Source organism: Typopeltis vanoorti, chromosome 7, assembly GCF_054136105.1.
Source record: "Typopeltis vanoorti isolate ZY-2024b chromosome 7, IOZ_Tvanoo_1.0, whole genome shotgun sequence".
Classification (NCBI taxonomy): domain Eukaryota; kingdom Metazoa; phylum Arthropoda; class Arachnida; order Uropygi; family Thelyphonidae; genus Typopeltis; species Typopeltis vanoorti.
In genome coordinates this window covers 76,516,459-76,540,322 of record NC_143555.1, presented here as the reverse complement: position 1 = coordinate 76,540,322, position 23,864 = coordinate 76,516,459, and the positions used below count along the sequence as shown (strand labels likewise).

General features: G+C 35.6%; 1 protein-coding gene across 1 annotated transcript in view; it reads left to right on the top strand.

Moving 5' to 3' along the window:
* The window catches only part of LOC150104794 (uncharacterized), an 87,768-nt gene that overhangs the window by 47,481 nt on the left and 16,423 nt on the right, over positions 1-23,864 (top strand). The window contains exon 4 of the mRNA XM_090395970.1: positions 18,404-18,735. Coding sequence (XP_090252096.1) covers positions 18,404-18,735 — 332 coding nt within the window. The remainder of the gene's footprint in view (positions 1-18,403; positions 18,736-23,864) is intronic.

Here is a 23,864-nt window from a genome sequence, read left to right as displayed (position 1 = left end):
CATAATCAATCAATATAAATGCAATGCAAATCAAAGAAATATGTTAGCTCCCAATAGCTGATGGATGTTGAAAAGAAATATCCTAAGTGCTTGATGAGCGTCGTTAATATCAAAAACCATTCGAAATCGTCGTAAAAGCATTACATTCAGAACTCTTAGATTTTGGAGTTAATCACATTTAATGTTTCCAATAATTAAACAAAATAAAAATGCTTAAAACCGAGTCCTTGAACATCATTTTTTTATACTTCGTATTATTATTCTAAATTGCGGTACTTCATAAATGTTTTTCCATGGGCTGTAAATAACTGCGCACTAACATACACATTAGAAATAATCATATGGAAACAGAACACACACACACACACACACACACACACCTAGAAAAGGAGAGAAAGAAAAAAAAATGAAAGCAGCGTCTCCTTTAGGCTCACGCGCAGTCCTTATCTGAAAAGTAGGCGTAAAAAAAGGTAAGCGGTTAGCTGGAATACAAAGGCACTTGTGAGTTAGACTTGCTCGCCATCCATAATCACCAACGTGATCTCCCCGCCAGCAAACAGGTCGCTGAGTTCGTGCTCAGCAAATTCTATTACGCCTCATCAGATTTACCATCAAAATTCTGGTGAAAATGGCTTCCTGCTACTGTTATACGCACCTTTTAATCATTTGAAATGTCTTATGCTGATACCATTCAAGGCCTCGAAATCACTTGGGTCAAATGATTCAAGTTTTCATCCCTTGCTGCCTACTACAGAATAGGGGAACGCCCCTCCATTTCAGCATTTTATCATCGAATGACATTTCCGGAAACAAGGAACTAAAAAAAGGAATAACAGCAGATAATAGTTTTCTTTTTATATATTTTTATGTGGGTTTTTGTATGAGTATCTTAAAGAAACCAATGGAAATATATAGTTATCATGGAAATTGATCAAGGGTAGGTCAACTTCGCTTTACTGTGAAGAAATGAACTTTTAAAATAACGAATGGGTTCGATTGCTCAAGTATATTGCTGCTTAGAAGCTTGTAAATATCTTGATAAGTTTGATCACACTATTTCCTTAATGGCTTAGACATTCTTCACACGGTGCATAATGTCAGTTATCTAACAAATACGATGTCAAAGGACATGGATGTATGCGGTCAATCAAACCTCGAGAATCGATCCGAGAAATTCATTCTAAATGAAAGATAACGTACACATGTGAGAAGGTCATAAAGTCATTTCATGAACTTTTCTTTGTTTGTTTCTTTGATAATCTCTACAATCAAATTGATCAACCAAGACAATTAACCAAGTCTAGGATGATTTATTCAGTTAAATTTCACTAAAATTCCGTTTTTGTTATTATTGATGATCTTTTCCTCTTTATATGCAAAATATAATTCTTCAGGATAAATAACCAATCCGAAATGAATGGATGGACAGTCTGTTGTGAGTATTAAAGATTAAATTTGTTTCTTAAACTCGTTTTCAGAACTGTAATTATACATTTATGAATGTTGAATATCTAAAGTATTCATGTACTAACTTTGGTCTGTTGTGTACATAATTCTCAACTTGAAGAGTTACCAAAATATCCCACGATCTTCTTATAACTGGACATTTATCCTAGTGTTGCAGTTATGAATATCGCAAGTAGCGATCATAAGGAACGAGAATCGTCCACCCTTCCTGAAAATCCGCTTTAAAGTTACATTATTTTATATATAAATGAAGCTTAAAATGCATATATAGACTGTTTCATGTCCGCAGATAGAACAGTTCAAAAATTATTTTGGCATTTAAAATGCTAATTTCATTCAGCGGTAATGCTATTGCGAATGAGTAATTATTAAAAATGGAGTTAAAGACTGATCTGAAATATTGACCCATTGAGTTCAACTTACTTCTGCTTAATATAATAGAGAAAATCACTAACGGGCAATCTCTTCACAACCTGGAGGTCCATCAGTTTGATCAACCATCAGTGTCGATTCCGTCATTCTAGGTTCACAGCGTATCCCGTAGCATATGCCACAAAAAAAGTGGAGAAACTAATATATTCTTCTTAACATTTCTAAAGCATTTGATCAAGTCTGCCAGAGAGGTCTTCTTAGCACATTGTAATCCTTTCTGGCTGCCTTCCACCTTTTGTACTTGTGCAGTTTCATCAAAAATGCATATTGCAGCTTAATTAATCTTAAGTTACATAATGATTGATAATTTTCGCTTTATTGGTGGTATTTATGTAGAAAAATTTATGGATTGAATATATTCAATAGCAAAAGATTTCTTGAATATGAAGCGTTTTCAAAATTTTACAAAACAATTTAAATAGGATCATCACCTTTATCATTAGTCTCGAGGATAATTTGACATGTGCTGTTTGGTTGGAAGGACTTCTGCGTTGAAATGTTACAACACGAGATACCCTTCTTTTAGGAGTTTATCCATTAGCTAATCTAGCTTTTCAGTTTAACTGTGCGTTCTCAGTTAGTAGCGGTCATATGGACGTTGGAAGGTTTTGTCCTCCCTGAAATTCAAGGATTTCATTCTACAGAACAGACAAACCGACCGGAGAATACGTGAACTTAATAGACATAATGCATTTGCCTCATGGCCTTCGACATTTTTCCTCTTTTAATCCAACCAAACTTGTTCTTCGTCTTTCTGCTTTAGGACGCAGTATGATTTTAAACGTTTCCCGCAGGAGCTTTGAATGGGCATGTCACTCAGATCTTCAGTTTCACACACACACACACACACACACACGCGCGCGCGATTTTTAGGATCTGGATTTTTTTTTATATATATAATGCTGTTTTCACTGCCAACTATTAAAGAAATCAGATAAAGAGAAAAATATGGAAAAATATGGTCCGAATAACGAATTGCGTTACACATTCTTCGAATCATATGGCCATGTCGAGGTATGACGGCTGCGGAATATTTTTTTACTAGACTGTATATAGATAAAATGGATCAAAATAAAGAAAGTGATAAAATTTCGGAGGAGGAGGATAGGTGAGAAACAAAGAATAAAGATGAATGGTTCAGCGAGAGATGTATAAATATCAGGAAGAGAAATGAAATAAGACAATATGTTACAAAGAGAAAAACGGGGACAGTCGTTGAGAAGTATGAACAAAAACTTAGAAGAGCAACACCAGATAAAGGATATAGAAGAAAAACATAAAATTTGAGAAAATGCAGTTTATGATAAATCAGTAATTCAATTAGAATTCCACCTGAGAAAGTTTGAAATAAAGAAAGGATTCCAACATAGAGCACTGTTTCGCAAAGATAACGAAGAAAATTTAATTGAAATAACGAAGTCATTCTAGAGATTAGCTTGAAATTTCAAATAGCTTCTAAATGGACTAAAATTAATAACAGATGGTGGTGATAATGAAAAGATGGGGAAGAAAATAAGAGGAGAAATATTACTGGACACACCAACCCAATAAGAAGTGAAGATAGGTATAAAATCCATGAAGAGTAGTCAATCACACAGGGAATGTTAAAATTGAATTAATCAAATATATAGGAGGTAAAAATGAATCAAGTACACGTATCACGAGCGTTGTGTATAACGAATTTGCCTGAACAGATATATTTGTCTGAAATCTTAGCTTTGATATTAAGCCCTGATATGGAAGATGTACGACGAATATCAGTGTGGATTTAAAAAAATCTTGTAAAATGCTATGCGTTTATTGTAAATCGTTATCGAATTCAAACAAGCCCACTGCTCTGTTCAGTCGAAGGGAAACGTTTGAAATTCCCCGAAAATCATGATTTAATTCCGGGATGACTGACTCAAAAATGAATAATAAAAAGTAGAAAAAGGCCAAAGTTTCCTGATGGCAAGTGTTCGAAGGAATTTAGCATTGCGAAAGAATTGAGACAGGGAAGGGAAAGAAGTTAAGTATTACTATTTAGCGAACAATAAAATATCTGGCATTTTTCTTTTATGTGACTCCTACCCACGAAAGGTTGTAAACGTATAGAGTGCAGTCTTTCGTGGAGAGGAGCAACACAAATCTACAGTACCGTGGGCGTAGTAAGGAATTTTTCTGTTTCTGTTAATTTAATTTACTTTTATTTATATTTTACATAAGCCGGAATTCCTTCTCTTGGAACTTTTTCACTCCACCTCAGGTCTCCAATAAGCGGGGCGATGGTCTCACGCCCGCCGATGAAATTCATCTACTTTCTAAAGACAACCATAAACATCCAGGCTCAAGGCAGGCCTGTTGGTTGGTCAGTGGGTCCGTAACTACTCGGCCAACCAGGCTGGAAGAATCAGGAAATATTTGGATTTGATTGTATTATTAGGGATACATTGACTTCTTAGCCTTAGTTGCTTTGGTATAAGGACAGTCTATTATGTCTACTAATTGTGTGTGTCACTGGCGGGTTTTGCGGGATGAAAAATCCTAGTTTCTAGGAGTCAATACCCTACCATATCTGTAACTCACCTTCAGTAAAAAATCCTCGATTTTTCACGTCGTAGAGGATTCGAACTCAGATTTTTTTTTTTTTTTTTTCAATCAAAAGTATCGTCGATGCCGACTGACCACGGAGGTACCGGAAAGATGTGGAACAGAGCATCATTGTTTTAAAGGAAGCGGGGATGGAAATTGGCCTGGTAGTGAATGCTAAAAAGACAAATTATACATTGGTTTCAGGAAGAAAAGAACAAAGAGGATAGGTATTTAATAATAGTTGAGAGTACCCAAAAACTGTCGTCACTGACGATGACAGATGCTATTGCTGCCAGATCTGTTCAGGCAACCGATGTTATTATGTACAAAAAAGATCTCGCTTCAAGATATTCTATTCGCTAGACATATGAAACTGTCCATTTTCCGCATGTGACGTAGACGTGTAGTGGACTTTACTAAAACGTGATGATGCACTGTTAAGAAGAGGATGCGAATTATGAAATATTGATTTCGTATGAAAAATAAGGACCAGAAATTAATTTTTTTTCTTTTAATGTCTTTGATTGGAAAGACCTGGGTTCGAATCCCATGTCTAGGAAGTGAAGAATCTTTATCATGGTTCTTCATGAGTTCAGGTTTGCAGGATGAAATCCGCAAAATGTGCAAACCAGCTAAAAGACCAGGTGCAAGTTACAATCATTGTAGACAATGATTGTAAATTCCAATCTACTCCGCCAACACTGAGTAGATTGGAACGCAACATCAAACGTTTATATTTGTCACGATGAAGTGGAACGGCGCATAGTTGAATTCAAAGAAATTGTCCTAGACCCTTCTCACATCAACAGCAACCTCAGTTATAGGCCATCTGACTCGCATAGTTCTGCCATTCAATACTGGCGTACGCGTGAACTCATATGCTCGCATTTGCACAACAATAGAATTACAGAACGGACCATAACGACAATTCAACCTTAACTTCAGTTTACAAGTCTGTTATTATAATGGCACAGTGTTTTTATGTTTTTTTTTTAAAATTTGCTTTAAGTGTTACCACACCTGAAGAAGTCGTTTTGACGAAACATGTTGTGTGCTCCATTAAATTAACTTATCTATTTTCTCGGTTTCAATCAGTCAAAAAAAAGATGAACATATCTAATCACGGAGTCAATGTAATTAATGATCATCATATTCCTTCTGAGAGGATACATTCTAACTTACAAAAGCTTATCAGAAAACCACTAGAAGCATTGGACTATTCATCAACAGGCTTGTCTTTTTAAAACGCTGTAAGTCCTTTTCAATCATTCCGAAATTCCTACAATTGAAGGAAATCATCACAACGGAAAGGGCGCGTAAAATTTACCAAAAGCGAAATTATATCTTTTATCGGAACGAATCGAAACGATTCGTTCCGATTTTTATCGAAAATAAAATTTTATTCGTTCCGACTTTAATCGAAATGATTTCGTGTCACGAAATCCTTTCGTGATACGAAAGGGAACTTAGCCTATCTCTTTAGGAAAAAAACTCACTTTGGAAAATCGTTTAGCAGTATCTTTAGATCCCCGTGTCGTGGAACACCATAAAAGAGATAAGCACGTGCTGGGCGTCAAGAACTCAGGAAATCAATAAATCTAAATTGATTAATTAGGATAATTAATAAGCTAATTAGGAAATTTAATTCACTCAGATTAACACAAGAACGATTCGCACCTAATAAGCATCATGAAGGCCTTAAAACATTAGTAATAAACAAATCATCTTACACTCTTAGTCCGGAAGAAGAGCATATTCTCTCAAAATGTCTCAATTTTGTTCCTTCCCCAAAATTCATCGCTAGAGAATTGTTTCTTTCTTAAATAGAAAAAGCTAGCTCACTGCTTCCTACAGCAGACGCACATTTACTTCGTATGGAGGCAATATTTACGATTAACCACCAGTCGACAACATTTTTCCTGGTGAAAGACTAACTATCAAAAAACTTAAAAGGAATAGATATATTATTATCCTCCAAGCAGACAAGGGCAATGCAACGGTTGTACTAAACAAAACAATTTATTCCGAAAAAATCCTGACGTTACTAGAATCAGATACCTACTCTGAACTAGACCGAGACCCAACGAGAGAGATACATAATCGAACAAACAATCTCCTTAAGACGACAATGAACTTCCAAGAAACACACGTCTTTCTCTTCGGTCCTTACATCCACTTATTCCAAAATTATACGGCCTTCCAAAGGTGCATAAATTGTCCGCTCAGGCCAATAGTTGATAGTATTGATTCAGTGACATATAAATTATTAAAATATCTAGCATCCTCCTTAAAAGGTCTAGTAGGAAAATCTTCCTCTTACATTAAACATTCAACGGACTTCGCTTCAAAGAATCAAAGATATACAGCTGAAGAATTCCGATATTATGGCGAGCTTTGATGTTGTGGCACTTTTTACAAATGTTCCAACGCAAGATGCTTTCAGCATTTTGAAAAAACAAGATCTGTAAAAAGATTTTTGCTCTCCTCTCACACTGTATTAGTTCGGGTATTTATAAACAGAACAAAGCTGTGGGTAGCCAACATTTTCTGGCCAACATTTTCTTCGAGGATATCGAAGAAAAAACCATCTCTAAAACAACATTAAAACCTAGAATATGGCTCTGCTATGTGGACGATGTATTTCTTATTTGGGAGCATGGTGTAGAGAATCTTCACGTCTTCCTAAATCATTTAAACAACTTCCACCAAGACATAAAATTTACCGTTGAGATTGAAGAAAATGGTTCCCTTTCATTTCTAGACATGAAGCCTACTAAGATGTCTGATTCTTTAAGGATCTCAATCTTCAGGAAATCAACACATACAGATAGATACCTACATGCATCCTCACATCACTATCCCGCACAAAAGTTAGGTATCATTGGCTCACCGTACTCGCTCAGTATTGTCCGATGAAGAAGAACTAAAAAATGAACTAAAATATCTAAAAAGAACTTTCTTAAATAATGGATACTCTTTCAAAAACATTAAGAGGAAACTATACCAGCGCCCTCTAAACAACACAGAGAACTCTAACAACCCCAAGAGTTATATTTCTTTACCGTGCATCAGCTCGCTCTCCCGGAAACTAGGAAGAATTTTGAAAAAAATTAATATAAAAACATGTTTTTCAACTCTTCCAAAACTAAGATCAGTTCTAAGCCACCCAAAACAAGCTCATAACCATCTTCGTTCCCCAGTGTATATAAAGTAATATGTGATTGTTGGAGGCCATACTATGGCCAGACTGAGAAGTCAATCCTCCTACGGCTAGAGGAACATCAGAGAGACATTTCATACAATAGAATCAGAGCGAGCGCACTCTCAAGTCATGTCTTATTTTCAGTGAAGACAAACGATGAAGGCCGCCAATACGGAGTAGATTGGAACGCAACATCAAACGTTTATATTTGTCACGATGAAGTGGAACAGCGCATAGTTGAATTCAAAGAAATTGTCCTAGACCCTTCTTCACATCAACAGCAACCTCAGTTATAGTCTACCTGACTCGCATAGGTCTGCCATTAGATACTGCGTACGCGTGAACTCATACGCTCGCATTTGCACAACAATAGAACAACAGAACAGACTATCAGTGGTATTCAACCTTTTTTACTATGCGAGCTACTTTTCTATACTAAGTTATTCGGCGATCTACTCTCTTATATAGATCACGTTCCCCCAACCTGATATCTGATTACGCACAACTATGCAGTTAAATGCGCTCACTAACTTCGGAGGACCCACTCTCCCAGCCCTAAAAACTTTAAAGAAACTAAAAACTTTATTTGTGTATTTAAAAATTTATTTATCACTTTTAATTATTTTAATAAAACAAATATATTGGAATAAAATATTTATTTATCTATTTTGGAAAACCAAAGTTAACAAAAACAACAGGTTGATTGCAAACTCAGAAGTTACAGGAAATGCTAGTTGATTTAAAAAAAAAGTTAATGTGAAATTTTCCATTGTTTAGACCTCGCAATATTTTCATAGTCAGCTTGATATGAAGAAGTGGCCAATCATCCAAATGATCATTTGTAATTTGGTTTCTTAATTTATTTTTTATGACCTTCATATTTGAAAAAGCGGATTCTGACAAGTATGTCGATCCGAAACACGACAGAATTTTTAGCGCAATATCAGTTAATATTGAAAATTTTTCATGTGTATACTTCCAAATGACTTCATTGTTTATTGATTTTAAAAGTAAACTATTCTGAATGTTTATTATCTCAAGTTCTACTTCAGCTTGGTTTATATCAAACAGCCCACTAATTTTATTTGAAATTTCTGCGATGTTCAAGTTTTCTTGAAATGGATTATTGATAAAAGATACAATCATTTCAGTTTTATTAAAATCTTTAAATCTTGAATTTATTTCTTCCTCAACTAATTCTATTTCACGAATAAATTCTTTTAAATCATAAGATTTTAAATCATTTGATTTTGTTCAAAACATTTTAATAAATATGGGAGATGTCTAAATTCGCGGTCATTTATATTTTTCTTTAATAAAAGTAAGTATTGTTGGAAACCTTTTATTGAACTTAACATGTCAATTAAATTTTTATCTCTACCTTGTTACTCTAAATTTAAATTGCTTAATTTTGTACAGAAATCTACTAAAAATTATAAGTGCAACAACCATCTTTTATCACTCAATTGTGGATAAATATCTCCTTTTTCACCAAGAAAAATTTTTATATCGTTAATTAATACAAGAAATCTTTCTAAAAATTGACTTCTGCTAAGCCAGCGAACAGTTGTACAACAGAAGTTCCCTATCATCATCTGCCTGTAATTTAAATAACTGCCATTGCTGCAGAGCTTTTCCTCGAACAGAATTTACAATTTTAAATGTAATATCCCAAGCATCTTTTGTGTTTAATCTTTTACTACACAGTACTTGTTAGTGGATAATACAGTGGTACTTTAAAATATCTGGATATTTGTCATCGTTTTTACATAATGAAATGAAGCCTGATTTATTAACTATCATTGCAGGAGAACCATCAGTAGTAATAGACACAAGTTTAAAAAGCGGAAGTTTGTGTTGCTTCACAAATTCATCAAATGCCGAAAAATGTCTTCTCCCCTAGTCCTTCCCAATAATGGTACAATTTTCAAAAGCTCTTCTTTACTTTAATAATCTTGAAATACCATGCGAATAAATACCATTAACTGAGCAGTATCAGTGAAGTCGTTTGATTCATCAAATTGTAATGAAAATGCAACACACTGGTGAATGTCTGACATTAATTGAGTATTAAGATCGGCACTTAAAATTTCAACTCTTCTCATAACCGTTGTTCTGGAAAGTTGTAAATCTTTAATATTCGAAATGATTTCATTTTTATTTTTAAAATCAGAAAATAAAGATTCTGTTGCTGCAAGAAACGATTCTTTTATTAACTCTCCATCAGTAAAAGGCTTTTTTGCTTTTGCTAATAAATGACACACTTTCAAAGATGCAATAGTGGCTGATATTGGTTTATTTATTACTTTCGAAATCATATTTTATTGTCCAGAAAGTCCTGCCTTTAAATTTATAATTTTTGATTCACGTATTTCGGAATTGCTACAGATGAATTACAAATCAAACAACAACACCTTCCATTTACGATTGTAATGAAATAATCCATTTCCCATTCCTTGTGAAAATTATACGTCTTCGATTTCTTTGATACACTCATGATTATCCTCAAATTAAAAAAAATAACTTTTAAATATTTTATTAAAATAAAAAATGTTTATAACTTATCAATTAGCGAACAAAATAATGGTAAATCCAACGATAAATTTAGAGCAACTGAAACTCAACTGAAATTCTAACAGTGGGTAGTGGGAAGTGTGTGTGATGTAGTTACGAGTAAACACGATTATAAACGAAACTCATACGATGTGCTTTGCTTATAATCGTATTCACTCGGCTCGCTGTTTGTCTTCCACTGATCCAAATTAATTCATTTACCCGGACTTTTAAGAAAATTACTAATTTGACAATTTTAAGGAAAAATAAATAAACAATAGCAATACACTTCAAGAGAATTAAACAATAACACAAAATAATGATAAATAAAATATTATGTTTTCAGTTTTAATTAAATTTGTACGTAAGGAGGAATGAACAAGAGATCGACCAAAAATCGCTCCGCGATCGACGGGTTGAACACCACTGGACTATAACGACAATTCAAACTTAACTTCAGTTTATATATATATATATATATATATATATGCGGTTGCAAGAATAAAACCTCGACACCGTAAACGTAAAAGAAGAGGATTAAGTAAAATAAAAAATATATATATATATATTGTAACTAGTGTGTGTGTGTGTGTGTGTGTGTGTGTATACACACACACACACGAGCGGTTAGCCGAGTGACTATGTGCTTCGCAACCATATGCCTGGGAAAGGAGTGTCAATTCCCTCGCTGACATGAGGAGATTAAGGATCTTTCTCAGACATGGCCAAGTTAGCCGGTCTTGGGCGTGGGCAGCAGGGTTTTTTCTCCCTAGTTTATCTGGGGGGTTTTCCTCCCGCAAACTGGATTCGTGAACGCACATGGATTACAGCCAGGAATAATTAAGACCCAGCCATAGGCCTGATTCGTCAGCTATGCCTGTCCCGAGCACGGATAAAATTAGGGGGGGGGGATCGAGATGGTGCCGTACCTTCCCGTAAATATATATATATATATTTACTCTCTCTCCTAGATTTCAAGGATAAGAGGATTAGGAGACATTGGAGAGGATTAGTGGAATAGCTACGGTAAAATCAGGACTGCGTAATTTTGTCACTGTAAAGAAAAATTAAGGAGAATGTGGAGCACGGAGGCTGTCAAACAGGAGGAAGAGACAAAGCGATGACCATACCGTATGATTATGAGAAAATCCTGTCGTGTAGAGAGGCACAGAAGAGATTTTTCACAGGGCAATACGAGAAGAGAGGATAAGACAGGTTATCTTGGTAGTTTAAAGTTGTATTAATTAAAGAGTGAAAGGAGATTTCGTGCGTGCGTGTGTGTGTGTGTGTGCGCGCGCGCGGAGAGAGAGAGAAATTAATTGGAGCTTGTGAGTGCGCCAACTTTTGATCAGTTTAAAATTAAAGAATTGTTGTGTTAATTAGTCAAAGTCATGTTACTTCATGGCATCTGTAAACGATATCGAGCAATGGTTTATTTATTTTTTATTTTCGAAGCATATGGCTAATGCATATAAACTCTCAGTAGCATTTCTATACTCTTTGTATTCACAAATAAGTAAAGAAGGGAAAAAAAACTTACTGGGGAGGTCTTCCTGTCCTCCTCCTTACGAGAGGTCAACGAGCCGCGGTGGAGCGCTTGTAGAAGAAACTCTTTGAGATAAAACCGACCGTTAATGTGCTTTTTCCTAGGTTACCTAATTTATTGCCTAACATATCGAAGAATTTCCTTCCTTTTTTTTTTTTTTTCGCTGAAAGTCGGTAACTTCTGTCATTTGAAAACCAGCTCTGTTGTGTCAGAACCGGTTAAGAAATATTTGCGTTTTAAATGCCAGCTTTGTTTACTATGAGTCTTTTTTCCCCTCCAACTGAAGAAACTTAATGTGACATCAGTTTATTTTGATCAGAAATATACATATGGAATTTCTTTCGTGTGATCATTGTCTCATTTCTATACCACATACCATTGTATGTTTGTAGCGTTAGATGGCAGTGATTTTCGTTATCCGGTATACTGGAGATCTGAAGCAGTGTTTCCAAATTATCTTATCCCACTAATGATTACCTACCATTCGTGGATGGGATTAAAAGAAAATTTTTAAAAAATGATTCACTTTTCGTTTTTTTTTTTTTTTCAGAAATATACTAAACTACGCACTATAAGTATTTTTGAGGCCTCAGATAATAACACGACTGCTGGCCTCATTCGGCCACAGTTTACACAGCTGTATATCGCGAAGTTCAATACATTTCTCCCTCCGTGACAACTTTTCGGTTAGATTAATGGGAACGAATCCTATTAGAATTTCTGTAATATACATTTTATGCATATAAGTCTTATATTTACGTTATCTCGCGACATAAAAGCGCAAAACTCGCCTTTTTTTTTTTTTTTTTTTTTTAAATCTTAATTTTCTACTGCTTCCCTTGCCGCTTCTCTGAATTTAAAAAAATAACATCTGCCTTTCGAAGTGTTTTGTAATATTTCGGTGGCACGTGCTATATATTTTTTCTGAATTACTAATCTAAAAAAATTAAAACTTTATTGCTAGATTTAATACCAAAGCATGCCACAAATTCGATAATACGAGATTAACTGAGCAGGGAAGAAATGCCGGATGTAATATTACTCAATTAAAGAGGCGTTTAATCGGGTACTTGGATATCTTGTATCTTATCTTGTATCTTATATACTTGGATATCTTGATTCCTGAAGGTGTTTTTTTTTTTTTTAATGGGCTCAGAGAACTTAGAGACTAATGTTCGCGGCTATAACTTCATACCTGAAAGTCTCACCAGTTTAGAAATTATTATTGGATTACCTATGGAATTATTGCAAATCTCTCTCTTACTCTCTCATATGAGGGTGTAATATCACATGGGACTGTTCTCTGTATTGGAAGACGTTGCAATTGCTTAATATTTTTCTTCCACTTTGTGTCTGTCAATCTCGTTTTTAGAAAGAGAAGATCGAGCATAATTTTTCATTGCTGTTCCCAGTGAAAGTGTTGACCACTGTAGGGCCTAATTATCCGAGTTTCCCAAAGCTCGTGACTTGGAGCAAAGTCCATTTCTACAACGTCTATGGCAGTATCATTTATCACCTCATAGAAACAATTGTTGTTGTTGTTTTCTTCCCGCCCAAACGTCAACTTCCAAGCCCTCCCATTACACTCGGAACTGGGCCATTTAGTAAGTGTTCACTACTTAAATGGAGGCGTCACTGAACACGCGGAATATCTAGCTTGTTCTTCCTAGCTAGCATCGCTACGCGAATGTAGTGCAGGGAGAGTGTTACTGACAGCCGTAATTCTTTTTCCAATAATTCATAGGGCAGAATTGTAAATGATCCGTGCTTGCAGTGCACTTTTTTCCAGTGTGGGCGTCAACAGGTTATGATTAAAATTCTTTTCTCCTGGATTTTAGGTCACAAGATTGAAATATTCGCTCGTATTGTCACGGATACCATGTTCTAATGTGACTTTATTTTTCACTGTATTGGCTTTAACAAATGCCACTTGTATTGACTTTACAAGCACTCGTTTAACGATGCCTTCTTAACACAAGTGCATGAATTATTGTTACCATAGACGCCAATATAAACAGCATACGACTAGGCAAGAAAAAAATCTTAAAATAAACAATTCAGTATGCAGTTTAAATAATATCACATATCGCATTTAGAATAAACTCGACAGATATTGGCGAACGAAATGAATATAGTCTTCTTACACGCGCCATATATACGTTACGTAAGCTGGACAAACAGAATAATAAAAGCATTTCTGTACTTAGTTTAAACATTGCGAAGACTGCTTTCAATCCCACTCTCACTAATAATTTACTTTTATATTCTGAAAGTTGTGTTTCCTCATTCTCATCATTTTTTTTTGTTATTATTTCTTACTCGCTAATCTAGTTATAATGCACTTTTTTTTTCTCAGGGGCAATAAACAGACCAGTTTGATATTAGACTGCATAGACGTGTGTCACATTTCTTGCATTCGATTAAAAATACAAGAAAGAAACTGCTGCATTAAGACGTCTCAAAATACTTGTAAAAAGCATTAGTCTATTTGTTATGCTGTTCGGATTTCATGGAGCTGCGCCTCATGTCATAAATTGTTTCATTCAGGAAGTCCGTAGGTAGTATAAGCCAACGATCCCTTAAGGTGTGTCCTTGCGCCCCCATACAAGGAAAAGTATTGACACCCTTCCTCCATTCATCTTATATGTATTGTGTGCCTCATGACTGAAATCGCAGGTATTTAGTAATGTTTATAAATTATTCTAATTTGAACACAGGATATTCGATTTTTTTTTTTTTTTTTGTCTGAAAGTTTCATCCTGTTTCGAAAACAGCAGTTGTCCAAAATTTCGATAGAGAAATGATTTCTGATCTCTCTGTTCATCAATAGCAGTTGTGAGTGCTTTCCTCAACTTAGTGGTTGGTGAGATAGCAGTGCTACTTTTATTAGGGAATTATTATAGAACACGGTGGTTTCCCAATTACTTTTCTTGTCCTATAGTATTCTGTGTCTGTAGATCTGTGGGTTCAGGAGACCGGTGAGGGACGAAAAACAAACCCAATTTTTGGAAGAAAAAAAAAGCCCTCTACTCCATATGAGACTAATTAACTCACCTTTGAAAAGACCTGATAAGGTTCTTTATTATAGACGGGATTTGAACGCATATGTTTCCAACCGAGCTACGGAGGCTCCTTTGGCAGTTACCAAATCATAAAACATATCTCCTCCTATATAAGGTGGCTAATCACTTTTTCATTGATTTCTCTTTCTGAGGATCATTGTAGCAGTTTAGCGAATTTTTTTCCTATCAGCTTTCATGATAATGTTAGAATTTCTTTAAGAACTATGTCTTTTAAATTCGATCATGAGAGTGCATTTTTTTTTCTGTCATGAAACCGATCGTAAAATGCTCTACTAATGTTCAGATGAAATTATCATGGATCATTTCTAACAAGTTGATTTAGTAGGTATTGTCATACTAACTGACATTGAGTTACTCAGTCTCGTATCGAGTGGAAAGATTTTCCTTTCGGAAACTTATTTAGTTTTATTTTTTATCCTGCAAGATAAGCAAACCGGAAAGAAGAATACGAACAGTTAATAGACATAATCTGAAGACGGCAGCCTCCGTAGCTCAGTTAGTATAGACGAGTCCTTTTGTTAAAAAGACCCGGGTTCGAACCCGTCTACGACGTGAAGAACTTTATCAAGTCTTTTCAATCAAATGGTGAGTTAGCCGCTCTCATGCGGAGGTAGAGGTTTTTCCCTCCAGGAAACACGTTTTTTCGTCCCTAAGAACAGATAAACCGACCCCCCCCCCCATGAACACAGTTCTACAGACATACAATATTTATCCCCCGCCTAGAGGTGTACAGCAGAGAAATGGCAATTTTAATGCAGGTGTACTGCATTAAAATTGCCTAAAGCCCTTAATCGGGGTACTTGATCCGTCTTGGACGGATAAGAAATGGATGGATGAGCAGACCTCATAGCATTAGTTGTTTCAGCAGGAATTCAGAACCACCAGCCGATAGACGCGCTTTTAATGCACATGGAAGTTTTGTATGGTTGTTTGTGAGTCTTCTGTCAGATAATGCCCTCAAGTCAGAAGGTCAAATAAAGTGCTGTCTGTAACATCATACAAATATATGCGTGTTTGTACTATTCTGGTTTGTTGCCTGTGATAAAAAACGTTTGTGTTCAGTTTCTTAGAATAGTAACAGGTTGCTATTCTAAGATGCCTCCATATCTCACGGCAGAGGGAGGGAGGGAGGGTGGGAAAATAGACAGAGAGATGGGGGGGGGCATTTACGTTTCTTTACAGCTTGTTTTTCCGGTGTCTGCCTTAGAAAGGAACGATTTTTCTGCCTCATTGACTATTCCAGCCTGGCAACCCTCCTTTTGTTCCATAATTGAATTATATAACCGCCTCGATCATTATTTCCACCTGATAATAACAAAGCAGGCCGATGTTGCGACATCGGCCTGCTTTGCGCACATCACTGAGGTATGTAAATTGTGGTTATCTTCCTTCGCCACTTAGTAGAAACAGGAACAAAAAGAATTTTTTTTCATTGTTGTTATTATTATAAAGTGAGCAAATCTTGCAAGATTGAGGACTTGGAAAAGGTGCATAGAGCTCAGGACGTTGAACTGCTTCCAGTATCATAAGTACTCATTTCTTTAAAAAATGGGAGAATGGGAGGGGCATATTATACTGTTGTTTCCTTCTCGTCTCCGATTATGGTCCATTGTATAGCGGCTGTTTATTACGATCTATGAGAGAGAGTGAGAGCAATGTTCAGACATTGTCTCGCGGCTTATGAAATTAGTTCTGTACTCATCCAAGGTCAACCAGGGACCTATCACATATCTGATTACAGAAATTTTTCTCTGTTGTGGTCAGCTACATTTCCCGCTAACCCCATTCCGGAGAAGATGAGCTGCCTGTAATTACATCATTTTGGCGAGGCACAGTCTCACGTACTTTTTTTTTTCTTTTCTTTCCAGTTTGGTTTCAGCTCTCCTCGACCGCGTTCTTTCTCCCTTTAACGCTTGTTTGCCGCTAACGTGCTCTTCAACAATTGCTGAGCACGTGAAGAAAGAAACGCAGCAATTCCCAAATGACGGGCATAACTCTCTTCCTTTCTGGTGATGTAATTTGAAAAAGTAGAATGATGGGACAAGAGGAGGTTGCGAGAATGATGCGGATTGTCCCATTAAAGAAGTTAGATGTGGCTGAAGCAACATTAATTCTGGATATGGTAAAATATAAATGAGTGAAAACCCCTTAAGGTAGCTGCAGTATGGACTTGAAAGATTCCAGTCCAACAGGATGGTCTGCAGTGTAACCTGACCCAACAATAAGTATACAAAACAAAATGACTCGTTTGAATTTATTCTCGAGGTGAAAAATCTCTTTTTAGGAGGAACTGCAGCATAATAAAAAGAAGGAATTCACTGGAGAAAATTAAGCTCTGTGAGAGATTTCGCGAAGTGAGCACGCTAAGAACAAATATACGGTAATTAGAGTCAAAAAATTCAGTCTCGTGATTTCGTTTATTTATTTATGTATTAGAAAATGGGCAATTGTATATGTACTGCTAATGGAATGGGTCCTATTGCAATCGTATGTTCGCACATAAACAGTAATTCTCATTCTAGAAAGCGTGCTAAGCTAGACTTCCTTATAGAGTTTCTTATGGGAGTATTTGTTTTCTGTGAATATTGAAGAGAAATGCTATAAAGTTGAAGCTTTAAATAAACTTAATTTAGTGTTAAACTTAAGGTGTTAAAAGAAAAGATAAAATTTATTTTATAGCTAAATAGATAAATAATGTTTGTGCTACTGAAACTTTAAAAGAAGTTGGCACAGTAATCGATAGAATATGGAATTCTCATGCAATACTAAAGCATCTCATATCACCTTGGTAGTACCTATCTTCAATCTCCCGAGTCCGTATTGCAGTCTTTTATTGTAATGTTTTGGTTAAGGTGTCCACTGACAGGATGTGAGTAGCCAATTTCTCCCAAAATCTTTCATCGAGAACTACATAAATAGTGTCCTCCATTAGTAGAAATTGCAGAACAATCGAAGTTTGTCTTTCAGGATATAGTGTACCTTCCTGACGGTACTGCCGATCACATTTTGGCTTGCAAGACGATCGTGTAGATATTTTCATGTTTTTAAAATACTTTGATGGACACAGTTGTTAGTTACATTTACATGTGTAGTGGTTAAATAGTCTTTCCCATTTTCTTCATTTATTTCACTTGTGAAAGCGTAATGATATATCTTAAATGCAAACATCTTCTAGACTTCCGTTGCGTTTTATTAAGCACATCGCCGAAAAAATAAATAAAATTTTTGAAGGGATCGACCTGTAAAAGAACTGACATTTTGAACCGTCACACGTCTAAATAAAACTTTTTTCTTCTTCTTTCAAATGTGTGCTTTGGAAACTGCGTTGATCCATTAACCTGTATTCTGATAAATGTAATGTTTTTTGTGTTTATGGCTTAAATGAATATTGTATAGTATTAATAGATAGATAACGTAATTAATATTTACTACTACTACGTTGATTGATATGTGTAACTAATATCGTTTTTTCCAAATAAAATTTTAATATGATGTTTAAATGTTATATAAAACTTGAAAGAAACTCTAATAATTATTTAATTCTCCCAGGACTATGGCTCAGGTACATCATTTACACAAACGGTCTCAGGTTACAGCGTCCTCTCTGATGAATGGGTTTCTCCCTAACGGCATTCTTCAAAACAGTCGTTTACCAACTTCACCAGTGCCTTCAGTAGTGGTTACACCGCAATTGCTAAATACCTCCCTTCTTCCTGCCTCAGCCACGTTGAACGGCACAATTGGCTTGAGTGATGGATTGTCGACAGAAATGTATTCCGAGAATCTCAGGAGACGGAAAGTTCACAAATGCGATTTTGATGGATGTGAAAAAGTGTATACAAAAAGTTCTCACTTGAAAGCCCATAAAAGAACACACACAGGTAAATTGCAAGCTATTTCTTTTAAGCAATTTACAGTTTAATGAACTAGTTATGTTCTTATTTTTATCCATACATGCTGACAATAACGGAAATGCCTTTTGTTTTTCTCCTCTCAAAGACAACAATTTTCCTTTTATGTGTGTCCAACTCACAAAATGTTATAAACCTATAGATTAGGGGTAAAATAATCCAAAACTTTGCACTAAGGAGCAGCCATGCACTTTTTAAGCCACTTCAAGTATCCAATAAATGCGAGTAGTAGCAGTCTCATATGGGACTGAAAATTATCTGTTATCTAAAGACATTTATCTAAAGACACCCATACTACAGTAAAATTCGAATCCATACGTGTTGGTTGTAGAGTGGAGATGTTATCCACCTGGCCAAACGGGTCGGCAAATTTCAGTGCTGTTCGTATGCCATTTTTAAAGGGAGACTTGATACAAGAAGTCCACCAATGAGCCATTCTGGAAAATATTTGCAGGAATACTTCTTGCAAATGGTTTCAAGAATGGTTTGAACTCGGCAAATATATCAAATTTCTTTTTTTTTATTTTTTTCCCCCAATTATATGTTATAAAACCTCTTTGCTTCAGTGCCAACTAGAGTTCTGGGAAAGAAAAATGGCAGAGCTCTAGATCTTTGAAGAAGGATGCGGAATAACAGCTGCTTTTTTTTTAAGCATCTCGAAGATTTCTGTGGGAGTTGTTCCCATTTGAAGTCGAACTTGGAGGACAAGCGCTGTTATTAAAGTATCATTTTTTGTTGTTTTTTAACGAGAAATAACAACGATCGCACAACATAATCACACTTCTAAAGCTAACGTCTCTTAACAGCGAAGCTGTAACTTTTAAGTGGATTGCCAATATTCCAGAGCATTGTACTCTGTGTAGCGGAAGATCTAAATGAAGTAGATTTTACTAACTGTTGTAGGATGATATGGCTGTCAGTCCAGAAATATTTTAATCGCACGTTGTGTTTGAAAGAAAACTAGAATATAATATATTGTATAAATTAATGTACAAAGTGTAATAAATTTGTAACAGTGGGGGTCCAATCAGCATGCTGAATTAATTGAAACGAAAGTGTGTCATTTGCTGAATTAAATATTCTACCGATTACCGACTATGTAATTCTAAACATAACCATGTGTGATTTTTTTACTTCACCTCCTACTACTGAAAGGTTGTAAACCTATAATACATTTATTTAGCGCCATCAATGGATAATCCAATAAAGTCTTGGATGGAACTCTTTCAACCACTTGGCCTCCAATAATCGGGGTAATTCGTTATGAATCCTACATCAGTGAAAACGATGAACCACTTCGATACTTTCAGTTACTTAAAACGTGAACGTTAATGTCACTCCTTTTGTTACAGGATAGAAAACATCATATGATCAAATCTTTCATGGTTATTATTTTCCCAATTATATCGTTTTTATAGGACTTACATCACATTATCGTTGATTCTTAGGCAAAAACCAAAATAACAGAAATTGATATGCGCAAGATTCATCAGACGCTCCATTACCCAGTATTGATGTGATCATGAAGATTATAATGGGTTATCTCGTTAGTATTTTGATCCGAATAAATAAATATTTGGATTGATTCAAATGTTGTAATTATAGTGTTGTTTATATATTGCACTCGCACTGGCCACTTAGTGTCTGATTGATTTTCTTTGATGCTCTGAATGGTAACGTTCCTGGGACAACTTCACATTAGTTCTTAATCTTAATATCAGTAATGATTTTTGGTTTCCTCTCACCATCGTCATCACTACAAAACGGGAAATATGCGTACACGACTTAGTGCGGATACACCTTACAGTGACACAATAACATTGGTCAGTCTACAATGCTAACATGAAAACGATAATTCCATTCTGAGGCAGTTAAGTCTGTGAGGCGAGTGTATTGTCTGTAAATCGATTGTATTTTCTGGGGAAGAAGGGGGGGGGGGTCAATAAAACATTCCTCGTCGGACTTGAACTTTTCTTTCTTTCTATGAAAAAAAAAAAGAATGTTTTCCTCCTACGCTTCCTGTTGCGATCGACCTAGGAAATACACAAAATGTCCTGAAACTAAGTTAATTGTCATTTGGTTACATCGTAAAAATAGCGTGCTAGGAAGCATTTTCTCCCCCCCCCCTTTCAATGAAAGTTTGAGATCATCTGGCTTTTTCCGAGAAAAGTCTCATAAAGAAATAGATAGATATCTAGGTATACGAGACAAAGAAATGTAAATTATCTAGAGTTTAAAATCTGAATTCGCCTTATTAAGTATATATTATGCTAATAAAAATTACTACGTTTGAGTTTGTGTAAATCAATGAATAAGCCTACTTTTTGATTCGTTAAGGAAAATCACAACGTTAAATATCAATATTATCAATTCATAGCATAAAGAAATTCAATTTCTGTGGTTATAAATAATTTTATTTTTTTCTGTTTGTGTAAGAAATATCTGAGATTTTAGCGCTCAAGATGTAGATTTCCTTTTTTGACATTAAGAAGTGGAACACAAATTATGCTTAAGAGTATTTCGAACAGGGGCTAATGACACGAGAGAGAGTTTATAAGAACCTAATCGATCACATACCTCTTGTTAGCAATTGGTTGCCTTCGAGACTTCATTCTACCACCGTAAGTAATCTATATCCATAAATCTTTAGCGCCTCCCTGCCTTATCTTACCACACACACGCCTCAAGAACACACTTTCCTGTTTCCTCTAGCACTGCCTACTAAGGGAGAGTAATGGAAAATTGATCGTTTGCCTGGTAAACTTTTCACCTCGGATTTCAGCAACAGCCACTTTGAAGAATTTTATCAAACTTCTGTTACGTATTGCTAAGGCCTTCGGTAGAACGCAGGCGATGCGTCTTTATAAAGCGGTAAATAAAATACGGTATAATATTATGCGCTGTTTTCTTTAATGCACGATACTTCTTGAGACCACCGACAATTGCGCAATTCGATACGATGCATGTGAATGCAGTATAAATATGCGGCCTTTCGGTTGCCGAAAAGTTTGATGGAAAAACGGAAATCTATTTTAACTCTCGAAAGTAGATTTAAACAGAATTTGTGTTTCAGAAGAAAAGTATCCACAAGGTTTTCTTTTATCTGCAAATAATATTTGCATAATAAATTAGTGTTGGAAGTAAAATATTATTAGATTAAACTGATTATTTATATATGATCAGCGTATTCTTTAGTTGCTCTTTAGTAGCAGCAAAGCAATTGAGGTTACGAGGCAAGTATATCCTACCTGATAACAGTGTGTTTTTCTCTTCGTGTTATCTATTTTGTGGGAGTAAATTCCGGAGTTTTAGGGAGGGGAAAAAACATTCCTCCTTTGTACGAGATCGGCTAACTCAATTTCCGATGTTCCTCGTATTATAGACAGCACTGGAATTCCGATGTTCTATTTTCAACCGAAGGAAATTATCATTACCGACCGTATTACGGTGGGAGGCCCTTCTGTTTAGAACTAATGGTGGAATCATTAACCGACATAGTACAGACAAGTAACAAAGCCAGTTACAATTAATTTGCATAGTCTATAATAACAAAATCATGAAACGATAAACACCTAAAACTGAAATTTTAAGAAAGATAAAACGCTTTTAATCTCTGATTACCAAGGTACGATGGTTTGGAGTATAAGAAAAAGCACAACTCAGTTTATTGATGAGTCGTTTTTCTTGACCTTATGGTGTCTTTAAATCGCAATATTTAACCGGAACTTGTCACTCACTCCTTTCATTGCTTCTGTTTTTGAATAAAAATATATTAGTTTGGTACTGATCCTAGTTCTATGATGTTTCAGTAAACAATATGGAAATGTATTATGTCGGTAGTATACAAACAGTTGTAAAATATATAGAATCGTTATTAATATCTTGAGGCAAAAGAATTAAACATATAATGCAATAACCAAATACCGAATGCTTTCAGACGGGGCTTCTTGATGAAATGCAGAAAAACAAGGAAGAAAAATCATGATAAATTCCGTTATTACAGTATCCTCAGTGGGATGTAATTGTAAAAATAAATGGGGGCGGCGGTAGAGGGTTGTATCTTCCTTTTGATTTTATTTTAATTCAGATATTCATCGTTTCTTTATGACGTCTCCTTAGAATTTTGGCATAATCATTCCGAAATAGAGGGATATAGATTCAATTTAAAACCAATGAGGGAAACACCTTCATTGTTCATTTAGTATAACACATGCCTGTGATTAAAAAACTGTGGTTTCCATTTCGGTCAGAAAATGAGAGTCACCATATTCTCTCTCATTGTAACGTTTCTTTAACAAAAGCAAATTATCTGGGCTCATACGGAAGTCTCAGAAATTCTCTCCACAAAGATACACTGCCCTACCAAACATCATGAGACATCCCTCTGATTGCAGGAAAATAGATATCTGTGCTCTATCGTAGTAGCAGTAAGCATACCTAACTTCACAGTTGGTAATGTAACGAAGAAATGGAAGTCCTCAGGCGACATTGAATCCAAGATGCAACCAGATAGGCCTAAATAATGAGAGAAAGGAGCTGACGCTTCTCGAGGAGAGTGTTGCTTCATTTAACATGCTTTAGAGAATCTATCTTTGGAGATGCGAGCAGTCACAAGCATATTCATAGATGTCTTCACGATACACATTGATATACCCCCACAAGGCTTTCTTAATTCTAAGAATGTGTATCGTCGATTTGTGTGAGACAAAGCATGCAGAACCAACTTGGACTGTGGAAAATGGAAATCAGTTCTGTGGCGCGACGAGTAACGCCATGTATTCTTCCATTTTGATGTACATGTTTAGATCATTACCTGTTATCCCAGCGATGAAGTTTTGGCGACAAAAAATGTGATGATGATTTGGGATTACTTCTCATGGTTTGGATCAGATTCTCTAGTTGTAGTGCATGGAGTCATGACTAGTGCATTATTGTTTTGGACTACTGTGTATATCCTATTATAGTACGGGCCCTTTCACCTTCCAGTACGATAACACTGTATATCTTAAAGAAGTGATTGTAAAGCATGGTGCGAAGAGAGTAACCTCGGAACATTGCAATGGCCAGTGAAGTGCTATTTCACTACCTGAACCCTAAAC